The following is a 13,111-nucleotide window of genomic DNA, read 5'->3' as shown; positions in this document are numbered from 1 at the left end:
ATACAACCCTGAAAAATATTTGAGAGCATAAACGGCAAAATAAAGTTCTACATTTTTCATCTGCTTGACCTGTGAGGCACTGCTGCATGGCTTACAACCTGCTGCAGCAGGAGAGAAGTTCCATCTCCATGCCCAATTGATTATTGGCCTCTCTTTCACAATCCAGGATAATTCTGGTGAGTCAGACATTTGTCCAGCTGATACAGGTTGTAGTCAACAGCCCTTTTTAGAGTGACTCTTCGGTCAAGAGTAAAGTGGTATCTTCTTTAAATGATCACTGCTATAGGCTGAATCTGAGCAAATAACAGTGTTTAATGCTGTGTCACGCAGCTCAGTCACCCAATCCAGCTACTAAAATAAAACATAGGTCCTTGCAGGTGCTTCAACCAAACTCTTTCATTCATTAATTTATCATACCTTGGGGAAAATGTAAGCATAGTATATCTCATAGAATGCTTAGGTTTACAGCCGCATTCCTGTTCATTCCCAGTGACATTCATTTTTGCAGTTTTAGTTAGCTCGAACTGGACCGGAAGGTATTGGAGTGCTTTACATGACCACCAGTTACATAACACAAGAACACATTTATTTGTGGGAGGCATGGGTAGGTTAGGTGATTTGTCCAGAATCACATGATTGGCAGCTCTAGCCTTTACTCCAAATCCTCTCCCCTATGTACATCACTTCCTCACTTCCTTAAGCTTCTTTAACTAATCAGACCCCACATGATTTTGTAGCCTGAATGGCAAAGCGAGAGATAGCGCGTGAGGGAGAGAGAGAGAGAGAGAGAGAGAGAGAGAGAGAGAGAGAGAAAATGAGAATGAGAATGCCCTAAAATGTTGACCCCCTAAGGTGTGACAAAGTATTTGACCTATTGCCTTGAACTTGGATCTGCATCACTTGAATTTACAAACATCCAAATAATGGTATTAATGTGTATCTAAAACTCAACGGAGAATATTTATCAAAGTTTTGCATCACCCTTGCACCACACAAGGCAAAGGAAGAGTGACGCAAAACCAAGATGAGAGTCACCAAGCCACGCAAGGCCACCTGTGTGGCCTGGTAAATCTGGAGTAACGGAGGCAGCTTAAGTTGCTGCCTTGCATTACTCTTCCCAGGAAGGCATTCCATGGGTGGAGAATGGGTGTTGTCTTCGTTTTTCCTCTTTTGGTAAGTGCTGCATTCAAGTAAAAGCCTCAGAGGACTGGTTTTGGGCAGGAAGGTCTCCCTTCTTGCACAAAACAATCCTGCATGCAACGCAGGCACCCTTGCACCAGAATGCAAGGGTGCCTGCACTGGCGCTATACAGCACATAGTGTGCCAGCGCATGGGCAGGACAGGAACGCGCCATATACTGGTAACTATGCCACATTCCTACCCTCCCTTTGTCACGCAAGCCAGCGCAGCAAGGTGCCTCGCAGCGCTGCGCTCCGTGACCTTTGATAAATCTAAAATAAAAAAACGAATGACTTTGCAAAAGAAATGAATTGGGTAAGTTATGTACCTGTTGAGAGTTACCTGTTCTCTACGCAGGTCCTTGGTGTGCTATACAAAAAATACAAAGGGTAAACGGTAAATAAATAACCCTCTAGTATGGTTTGTCTCTCCAAAGCTCACATTCAAAATGTCACGTTTAGTCCTGTAAATGTTTCATGTTGGTTTGCTTTTTATTTTAATTTCAGTAATGCCCCTAATCTTTCCTACAACGTTTCCCATACGCGTAAATAAAGTGTCAAATGTGCCCCATTCTACTCCTTTTTCCACCGACTTTTGATGTCCGGAATTTGCAAACCTGCTTCAATACTGTAAACTTCGCCTTTGTCACGGCTTTGACCCCACCGCTGTTTCTCATTGGCTTCCATTTCGTGGTTTCACAAAGGGCACTTACTGACAACCGTGGGGTCTGTGACATAGGTCCAATAAAAGCGCCACTGTCAGATGGGCAGGGGTGGATGTGCTACTCTCCTGTGCCCATCTCTTGCAATAGTCAGTCAGTAGCCAGGATATCAGAGGATGTCTTTACAGTTGTCACACCACCAGGAGGCGCATTTCCTCTAGGTGCCTCAGGGACAGCTCGTAGCCATAGAGTATGTGTCTGCTCTATTGACACCCTACGGCTTCTTGGTCGTTCCTCACTGGGCCCCTCGTCCTTTGTGAAGCAGAGGATCACTCGTAATAGTGCTGTCAGTTCACATTCCGTCTTTTATTTATCATAGCGCAGTGTCCCTGTTAGCACTCAGCTTTAACATGAAAGGAAAAAGATGTGTGTGGATTTTGCATCCACAATGCTCGCGTTATGTGCTGTCAAAAGTGGACGCGCTGTTTTACTGCTATCACAGTTGGTTGCAATAAAATCCAGGGAAATGCACAGAGCACGATGGAGGGTGAGGTTGGCTTAACCTTTGGCAAAACAGCAATAACTCATGTCACCAAGGGATTAAGGAGTAAAGCCCCGGGTAAGAAAGGACATTTACCATCCTTTTTCAGAATTATGTGTGGGGTGATGGTGAGAAGAATAAACTGGGCTAGGATTAGAACTTTCACGATCGCGGGCAGTACAGCAGATTTATTTCAACTATGGGTTAATCAACCCCTGGGAAAGAACGTAGACAGAAATGTAAAATGAGTATCCCGGTAATGGCCCGGGTATTTCTCTACGCCCCCCACCCCTTTGAAATTACCTAAAGATGCTGGGGGATAACTATCAGTCATTATGGGGTGTGCACTGAGGATATCCTATGAAATACGTCTTAACTTTTTTCCATACTGAATCCATGTGTATCCTCCTACGGGGACATACCACGTACCCACTGGTACTCCTGAAGTGCAGGCAGACTCATTTCCTCAGTCTCCTGACTCAGGACTGAATGCACTGCGAGCAGCTCAGAGCACACTCTCAATAAAACCATGAATATCCTTTTGTAGGGGCAGAAGAGAGAGGTTTAAACTTAGGCTGCTACTCCACTGGTGGCAGTATTCTCGGTGACACCATACCCAATATTACAGTGAAATCATAATTTTTCATTACTTTACTGTTTCTCCCCAAATATTTAGTGACAAAAGTTTTAGAAGCATTTTAGGTGCAACATTAGGGCCTCTATAGACCGTTGCCTTATAGAACCAACACATGTGGCCACTAGAGCATGAACGCATGTAGCAGCCTAAAAAAGGCTTTGTATGTATGAGAAAGGAAGAGCCCAATCGTCTACAAATTGCCTTGGGCTCAAAAAATCCTTACAGAGAAGCAATTGGGCAAAATGAGGAAGCCCCACCTTTCCCTCTACAAGCTCCTCCTCCGTCATTTTGATGTTTTGAAAGCTATCTCAAATGGAAAACCTTCTGACAAAAAAAACTGACTGCTGAGATAAACCCTGGATCTTGCGTATACCTGAAGAAATATGTATGTCTGGTCATCTAAACACATCAAAAAATAGAAATCTGTGCAAACAGCGGTAGCCATGCACAATGTGCGCACACAAACACACACGCCATGAACAATGTACCAACATGCCAGGGTTAGAGTAAATTGAATTACACTCCCTTCGACCTTCAATTTCATTGACACATACATGCTTGAACATGCACGCATATTCACACTCTCTCACGTAAACACACACTCACCCACAGGCATGCACACAACATACATTTTAAAGCATTTTTTCACTTGCTTCACCTGCCAGGGAAGGTCATATGACAGCGAATTGTACTCCATTTTTTATTACACTAATATTGAAAAATTAACAGTATTTACCATTAGTGTAATAAAAAATTGAGAGAAGACAAAGAGAATGGAGCCCCAACCAAGGTCTATAAGGACGAGCTGCCACTGTGTTCCTGCATTGATTTTGCCAACTCTAAGGCCAGGGATGGCAAAAGCAATACTAGGGGTCGTAATGAGCAAGCCAAGCGACCCTTGTAAACCCCCTAAATGACGTCCATGACGCACACAGACACACACGCAAGGAATGAGTAAGGTTAAATTACCAGTCATTTGTTTATGTTTTGGTAGGAATGCATCAGCAGCTTGCAGTTGAAAATAATGTGTGTAAAATCTTCAGTAGTCTTTTTAATATCATAATTCTCTCTCTACTTTAATAATAATTTACAAATAATATAGAATCAAATTTTTACAAAACTAATTTTAAATGAATATGGTTGATAGCAAATACATTGGAAATTAGACAGTATCCTTCAAATGGTACAACAGTATTCCTTCTTTTGTTCCTTGTAAGATATTGGTGGCATAAATATTTGTACATATACATTATGGCAGCAGATATGTTTTTCGCAACGAGGACTTTATCAAGGCTGAAAAACAATTATAAAATGTAAAGTCAATATATTGTCATCCCAGTAGGAGATATATGACTACATTTTCTGTGCTGTCTAAAATACCATTTCTGTTAACCATCAGCCATGGAATATTGTTCAGCATGGTAAAGAATCGTAAATAAGCTCCCAGGTAAACGTATTTGAGGATGGATAATAGGTGCAAGTTACACAAACACCAAGAACCATATTTTGCGAAAAAGAGTATGAAACAAAAGAAGGTGAAGAGAAGGGAGAAAGAACCAAGCTTTGGAAAAACCAATGGGTCGCACCTATGCAAGAGTTATTGGCTTTGCAAAAGTGTTTTAGTCATGTAGTAGACCAGTGTGAATGCTGTTCAGCATGGCTAAGTGGAGTAAAGGGGTGGCATGGAGTGAAGTGGCATAGTGTGGAGTGACGAGGAGTGGTGAAGAGTGGAGTAGATTGGCCAAGAGTGGAGTAAAGAGCCCTAGAGTGGAGTGAAGTATCATGGAGTGTTAAGACTGGAGTGTTGTGGAGTGCAGTACAGTGGAGGAATGTAGAGAGGAATAACGTGTCGTAGAGTGTCTGGAGTGGAGCAGAGTGATGTAGAGTGTTGTGGAGTGCATATAGTGGAGTAGAGTTATAAGATGTAGTGGCGTAGAGTGGAGTTGAGTCAAAGAGAGTCGTAGAGTGGAGTGGCCTAGAGTGGAATAGAATGGAGTGGTGTATAGTGGTATAGAGTGAAGTAGAATGTCGAAGAGTGGAGTAGAGAGTCACAGAGTACAGTGTAGTAGAGTGTCATAGAGTGGGTGGCATAGGGATTTGTACAGTAGAGTGTTGTAGAATGGAGTAGAGAAAGTTTTGTTGTGTGCTAGAAAAATAACTTTTTCTTACCCAGTACCTGGCAAGATTTTCACATAAATCCTCTCACTTTGAAATCAGAGATAGAAAAGTAAACATCAAGCTCCCTTGAAAGACAGCCTGACATTTGCCCTCTGTCTTTGAACACACAGCAAATGTGACAAGATAAGAACACAATTTAAAGGCCTGTTTACAGAAAGCAAGGACTTTTGGAAGAATACAAGGAACACTGGTGAACAAGCTGGTGAACAAGCTTAGCTCCACAGGAGGGACAATGACATGCTGGACAGCCTAAAACAAATAAAGCCAGCAAATAGAAAGCCTGAAAATGTGAGTTACAAACCACAAAGCCAATGGTAAGCAATAGGTGCAATACATTCCCAAAGAAGCTTTCAGAATGCCCACAAGAAGTCTTTGCACAATCAGACAGTGGTCAACCTAAAAAGGGGGGAGGTGTAATGATTGCTTACATCCATCAGACGGAACACAAGTAAGTCTTACTTTTGTTTCTTACTGTTTAGTCACTCATCGCAAAATGCAGTTCTTTGTGTACATGAGAGGTGAACAATATTACACAGTTTATCAAAACAAGTCATATAGTTCTCACTAAGAATGAATATGGTTATTTTATATTTTAAAAGTTTATAGCAACATTGAGAGTTGTCCTGATGAAACATGTGACGGCTGCCTTAACATCAATGAACCACAGTTTCTATGGCCACTATTAAAACAAGGAATAATGTTATACTATGTGAAGGTTTGCTGTCTAGTTTCTTGGATTTACAATATATCTCTTATCAACCACTTTAATTAGCAAACGTGCACTTATCCACACTCGTTCTAACAGAGTAACCTCTTAGAGTTCATTTGGTGGGCAACCAAAGCTGACAAATCAGGAACCTTTAAGCAGCAAGGTCACTCACCTTTAATGCTTCTAAACAGTGAGAATACTTTGGCACTCGATAACAGATGTGCAACACCCTCCCCACGGCTGCTTTGTTTGTAATTCTCTACCATAGTATTAAATTGAATCCTTATATCTGCTTTCATTTTATCCGTGGGTTAAAAATACTGGTCAGCCTTGTGAAATAATTGCCAAGTGGCAACCTTATGTATGAGTCAGCATGCTTGCAAGCAGTGCTTGAAATGGAAAAATAGAAGTGCAGGCACTCTGTATCCGAGTACCTGCTTGTTTCTGAGAAGTGCCAGTACTCTATTTAATAGTAATACTTTTTTCCCAAGAAGTGCAGGTACTCTCCCTCTCAAAATAAAAAAGGGCCGGTACTCAGTACCGGCCCATTTAAAGCACGGCTTGCAAGTTCACCTGCCTTACTTTTGAAAGCAAGAGTTAAATTAATACTGTACCTTCGCGTTGCGTCGCATGAAAGGAAATCCCACGCTGCACTTCAGGAAGTCCGACTCCAGCAGCTCGCAGGAAGTGCCTTTCTCTTCCTGAAAAGGAAAAATAACAAATGTGAGTGTTTAGGGGAAGCTGAACAGCACCAAGCGATAACAGGCAAATTAGTGCAAATGAAGCTGATGACAAGCAGGGAAGAACTAGTCGGAGGAGTAGAGCAGTGTAGAGAAGGTCCTGCCACCATCATGTGGTGACTATAAAAAGCCCAACTATTCCTGGAGCTCACAAATAGTATCTTCAGCTTCAGCAAAGAGAAGAAACTTGAAGGGGTCAAGATGACCAGCATTTTGTGCTGCTGAAGGTGCAACCTGAAAATCCCCAGGAAACAAAATGAACGCTGGTGAAAATGAAACACTCCTAACGGGGGCCACAAGCGGCCATTTAACCAGTGACGTCATAATGCCAAAAATGTTCCTTCTCAGAAACTGCAAACTGCAAAAATCATTTGACTCAATTTTAATAAATAATTATATTTCATAATGCCCCAGTCTTTGCTGGGAGCCGCAATCTAAACGCGAGAGGTAGCAAGGGGTGAGCAAGGCTTATTTTAAAGTGCACCCAGACAAGACTTGTCCTATTCCAAGTCTCGTGCACTGTTTAACCACAGGTTGCTGGGGACCCGCTGCACCGGCCGCACAGTGTCAGAGCTGTAGGCACATGCTCACGTTTTAGTATGAATTGTGCGCCCATTCCAGGCTGCAAGTTACTACGACCAGTCAAACCCAGATACGTTCCCAGCAAAAAGCCGAATATCATCATTGTATGTGTTACATGCACAATTTTAAGGTGCTAATTAAGTCATATGTTGTTTTTCAAATGCTGAACACTAGTATATTGTCTCTACTACATCATCATAGTGACAAGAGACACAAAATAGTCTCATTAAACGTACAACTGTCTGGGTGAGACTTACATCTTCTCCTGTTGACAATTATAGGCATCTACTGTTAAATAGCAAATATCTAACCAAAGGACAGTGAGGTTTAGTCTCTGTGTTACTCAGTTAATGTTCCTACGCTTTGTGTTGTAAAGTCTCTTTGTTTCAAGTCAGAAAAAGACCTATTAAGATAAGATGGGCATGGTTCCTATAATCTTATTAGTATTAACCTCTAAAACTGTACTACAGCTAGATTCTTCTTTTTTTTGTCAATCTCACCTCCAACTCCAGGTCCTCTACAAATGTGGTACAAACTATCAATATTTCAAGTCTAAAAAAATGCTCTGTCATACATTTGACTGTGTGAAACGTATCCTAATCTGTGGTCTATGGGCTTCCTGCTCTGTGATATGTATAAAATAGTAACTTGTTTGCTTGTTTCATACCACACTTTGGCATTTCTAACTACTGAAACTAGCAGGTTTTGCTGGCACACAGGATAATGGTTCTCACTTTACTAACGTCATAAAAATGGTAGGCTAAGTCAATCTTGTCAGGATTTAAATTTAAGAGCAGTAGATCAAGGTATGTCTCAGAACAACTAATCCCACTGATCCGTCTTTGCAGAGTTCAGATAGCCCGTGGGATCTGCTTGGCTTTTATAAAGCTGCTAAAACTAAATAAACACAAAGGGCACTAGTGACTAAGGTAAATTCTGCCACATAGGGACATTTACAAGTGAATTCATCTCACTTACTCAAGGGATTCAGCAAGGGACTCCCAGCAGATGTTACCATTTAGGTGTCTGGAGATCTCTCGCACGAAGAGTTCTCCACACCTGTAAATTCCACTCAAAGGGTGGCAAAGTGGGTGCTCCAGGGGTAACCTTGGTAGATGGAAGCATTGGAAGGTGGTTAGTCTTGTAAGTCTGTGAACATTCACAAACATGTACGTTTGTTAGCATTCACAAACTCCTCTACATCCCTTTTCAAACTCCAGAATTGTAGGATTTCTATTTCAGTCAAGGGCTGGTGTAAATACCTTTCCGAGTATGGGAGAGCAATGAATCACCCCAGATTTAGGGGATGTATAAGAGAAGGGGTTTCTACACAGGAAAAAATATTTTCCCCCTGCGGAGAGAAACTGTATTTGGTCTGGAAATCGTTTTTCCACTGTGAAGAGTTGTCTGCTATGAAGAACTCCACACACCAAGAATATGATCCACCTGGAATGTCACATAAACGTCACAGAGGTACGTTTGGAAACCTGTGCCTGAAGCAACTTTCCTGATTTACAGCAAAGAATGTTTGTGGATTCCAGAAAGTTGGAAAATCACACCCAACAAAAGCGGAGATCACCGCCTGCAGTTTCCCAAGTTTTTTGTGAATCAGGCCCATATTGAGCATTACGCAGAGGCAGTTACTTTGTGCTAAAGGCTTTTTGTTCACTGTCCACAACATGTTTAACAAATCTGTTACTTCCTGCAGTGGTCCGGGTGTACTCACGTCACTGGTGGTTTCACTTTATTTAAATGTCTATTTGTATTTGTATTGCGCCTATTCTCACATGTATTGCACCGCACAGAATTCCCTTTTTATTTATTAATAGTTTCAGTCTTTTCAGATTAATGTTCTCTTAGTCAACACTTTCCAAAGCAGCCGCCTTACAACATTTTATTTCAGTTACCTTATCTGGTACAACTAGAGGAGATTTTCAAAGAGCGTTAAACATCATAAACAAAGTTTTCCTTGTAGCCTCTTAACTGTTATGATCTTTTATCAAAGGTTTTCGCCAAAACCTGCACATTTTGGCCTGTGCCTGATCATCAGCTTCATTCGGCTTGTCACCACAATGCGTTTGTTCAGTGTGTATCCTAGCAATAGAGTCACTGATTTGTGGATGAACACACCACCCTTAACTGACCTGATGGGACAGAGAGTTGGTCACTTGTCAGGTATCAGAGTGTCAATGGGAAGTCATACTCAGGAACTCTTAATTTTAAACCTACTGTGTTAGGAACCACCATTTCGTAAAATTCTCACAAGGGGCATGAAGACAATATCAAGAGAAGTACTACTGCACAATGTAATATAGTTCTTAATACTAAGCGTGGTTTTTCTCTCATCAGCATGTCTGTTTTCAGGCTGTTTGCCGAGGAGACCCATGGTGCGGCCCATTTTCTTCACTCAAGGCTATCATATCTTTAAATCATTGGGTTAAGTCTTTCCATTTCTTCATTATGTCTTGTTCTGTAGGATGGTTAAGCGTGTACAAATTGTTATACTCTGGCTTGCATGGGACACCGACTAGCAGTAAGATGCCTTCCCTGGCAGACCTTCCTCCAGATTCATGACATATCTTTGAGCAGGAGCACAGATGTATGTACTCATGTTTAGATTATTGTGTACAAGTATGTTCAGGCCACTCTCTTTCTTTATACTGTCAAATATTATCCGCTATAGTTTGTCCTTATTTATGTGGCCTAATTTTGATACTGACCCCATCTGTCTTGTGCCTACCCACTGGCCAGTGGTCAACACATCACCTTGCAGTTTGCATGGGTTCTGCTTCACGTTTCACATGTACTCCCAACCCCAACTTTACATCATCAGTAAATATTAAAACACTGAATCTCATGCTGTTTTCTAATTAAAGTTTGAATTAATTTAAATTGTGTGATCTTAATACCATCAACAACAACAGGGAAAAACAGTGGAATAATAGTACACAATCTTTAAAAAACGATGCTGAGGTTAATCACCAACTTTTCAAGCTTTCCTTTTCCCGAATTCTAAATATATCTCAACAGGCGACTTCCAATTCCAACTGGCTGTCAGTTTGAAAGGAACATTTCATATCGCAGCACATAAAGCACCATAGTAAAGCTCGATCATTTCGAATTCACATTCCAAAGCTGACATATCAAAACACATCAGGCCAGACAAGGCCAACTGTGATTACATCCATGCGGGGTCACAACGACATCCCTCCAGTGTGCACACAGTGCATTAACCCAGAATGGGCTCCATAATATTTGGTTATAGGCCTGCTATCAGCAAGCACTGATATTGGTCCCTCCACAAATAATGACACCGCAAATGTCAGATACCTTTCATCACATTCAATGGAAGATTGGAGAAAGCATCCAAAATAAGGAAGAGAAAACTGGTCAAAATGTTAACAAGATTCATAACAACTATTAACTGGAAACCACCTTTTCTAATGATTGGGCACAGAAGATGTGATAATGATGACTAGGGGGGTAGCCCCCAAAGAACCAAAGTAACAAAATATGATCAGCTGTGACAGTTACTTAAGTGTTGATTTATTTATTTATTTTAAGGTACATATAAAGAGCATGATCATTCCCTAGGAGATATACCAGCACTACCCCTCATTTACCCAAACTCCATACAATGCAAAAGCTATTAAAGTGGAACAGTCAAGTCTTCAATATATTCTGAAAAATTAACAGATCAAAAGTCAGGCGTAGATTAATAGGCAGGATATTTCAGTAAGAAGTTCCTAAAAAACTTAAATTAGTAGCCACCCATTCTGGACAGGAGCGCTCTCCTCCGTGAGAGCAGAGAAGCATCGCCCTGCTGAAAAAAATGCCCCAGAGCAGCTGAAAAACAAAATGGTAATAAAGTTTATTTATTACCTTTTTTATTTTTAAGCAACCCATCCATCAGGACGGGACGGGTGTAGGAAGTTGGCTCTGTATGTGCTATTTCAAAGTAAGGAATAGCATGCACAGAGTCCAAGGGTTCCCCTTAGAGGTAAAATAGTGGTAAAAAGAGATAATACTAATGCTCTATTTTGTGGTAGTGTGGTCGAGCAGTAGGCTTATCCAAGGAGTAGTGTTAAGCATTTGTTGTACATACACATAGACAATAAATGAGGTACACACACTCAGAGACAAATCCAGCCAATAGGTTTTGTTATAGAAAAATATCTTTTCTTAGTTTATTTTAAGAACCACAGGTTCAAATTTAACATGTAATATCTTGTTTGAAAGGTATTGCAGGTAAGTACATTAGGAACTTTGAATCATTTCAATTGCATGTATACTTTTCAAGTTATTCACAAATAGCTATTTTAAAAGTGGACACAGTGCAATTTTCACAGTTCCTGGGGGAGGTAAGTTTTTGTTAGTTTTACCAGGTAAGTAAGACACTTACAGGGTTCAGTTCTTGGTCCAAGGTAGCCCACCGTTGGGGGTTCAGAGCAACCCCAAAGTTACCACACCAGCAGCTCAGGGTCGGTCAGGTGCAGAGTTCAAAGTGGTGCCCAAAACGCATAGGCTTCAAGGGAGAGAAGGGGGTGCCCCGGTTCCAGTCTGCCAGCAGGTAAGTACCTGCGTCTTCGGAGGGCAGACCAGGGGGGTTTTGTAGGGCACCGGGGGGGACACAAGCCCACACAGAAATTTCACCCTCAGCGGCGCGGGGGCGGCCGGGTGCAGTGTTAGAACAAGCGTCGGGTTCGCAATGGAAGTCAATGAGAGATCAAGGGATCTCTTCAGCGCTGCAGGCAGGCAAGGGGGGGCTTTCTCGGGGAAACCTCCACTTGGGCAAGGGAGAGGGACTCCTGGGGGTCACTTCTGCAGTGAAAGTCCGGTCCTTCCGGTACTGGGGGCTGCGGGTGCAGGGTCTTTTCCAGGCGTCGGGACTTAGGTTTCAGAGAGTCGCGGTCAGGGGAAGCCTCGGGATTCCCTCTGCAGGCGGCGCTGTGGGGGCTCAGGGGGGACAGGTTTTGGTACTCACAGTCGTAGAGTAGTCCGGGGGTCCTCCCTGAGGTGTTGGTTCTCCACCAGCCGAGTCGGGGTCGCCGGGTGCAGTGTTGCAAGTCTCACGCTTCTTGCGGGGAGATTGCAGGGTTCTTTAAAGCTGCTCCTTTGGATAAAGTTGCAGTCTTTTTGGAGCAGGTCCGCTGTCCTCGGGAGTTTCTTGTCGTCGTCGAAGCAGGGCAGTTCTCAGAGGATTCAGAGGTCGCTGGTCCCTTTGGAAGGCGTCGCTGGAGCAGAGTTCTTTGGAAGGCAGGAGACAGGCCGGTGAGTTTCTGGAGCCAAGGCAGTTGTTGTCTTCTGGTCTTCCTCTGCAGGGGTTTTCAGCTAGGCAGTCCTTCTTCTTGTTGTTGCAGGAATCTAATTTCTAGGTTCAGGGAGAGCCCTTAAATACTAAATTTAAGGGCGTGTTTAGGTCTGGGGGGTTAGTAGCCAATGGCTACTAGCCCTGAGGGTGAGTACACCCTCTTTGTGCCTCCTCCCAAGGGGAGGGGGTCACATCCCTAATCCTATTGGGCGAATCCTCCATCTGCAAGATGGAGGATTTCTAAAAGTTAGAGTCACCTCAGCTCAGGACACCTTAGGGGCTGTCCTGACTGGCCAGTGACTCCTCCTTGTTATTCTCATTATTTTCTCCGGCCTTGCCGCCAAAAGTGGGGGCCGGGGCCGGAGGGGGCGGGCAACTCCACTAGCTGGAGTGTCCTGCGGTGCTGTGACAAAGGGGTGAGCCTTTGAGGCTCACCGCCAGGTGTTACAGCTCCTGCCTGGGGGAGGTGTTAGCATCTCCACCCAGTGCAGGCTTTGTTACTGGCCTCAGAGTGACAAAGGCACTCTCCCCATGGGGCCAGCAACATGTCTCTAGTGTGGCAGGCTGCTGGAA

At 42.9% G+C, this 13,111-nt stretch overlaps 1 protein-coding gene across 1 annotated transcript in view; it reads right to left on the bottom strand.

Annotated features, from left to right (window-relative positions):
* Positions 1-13,111, bottom strand: part of ITGA9 (integrin subunit alpha 9) — an 818,222-nt gene that overhangs the window by 197,382 nt on the left and 607,729 nt on the right. Inside the window, exon 19 of the mRNA XM_069215150.1 lies at positions 6,520-6,606. Within this exon, the coding sequence (XP_069071251.1) occupies positions 6,520-6,606 (87 nt within the window). The remainder of the gene's footprint in view (positions 1-6,519; positions 6,607-13,111) is intronic.

Source organism: Pleurodeles waltl, chromosome 2_1 (assembly GCF_031143425.1).
Source record: "Pleurodeles waltl isolate 20211129_DDA chromosome 2_1, aPleWal1.hap1.20221129, whole genome shotgun sequence".
NCBI classification, from domain to species: Eukaryota; Metazoa; Chordata; class Amphibia; order Caudata; family Salamandridae; genus Pleurodeles; species Pleurodeles waltl.
The sequence above is the reverse complement of the archived record's forward strand: the minus strand, read 5'-3'. Positions and strand labels throughout refer to the sequence as shown.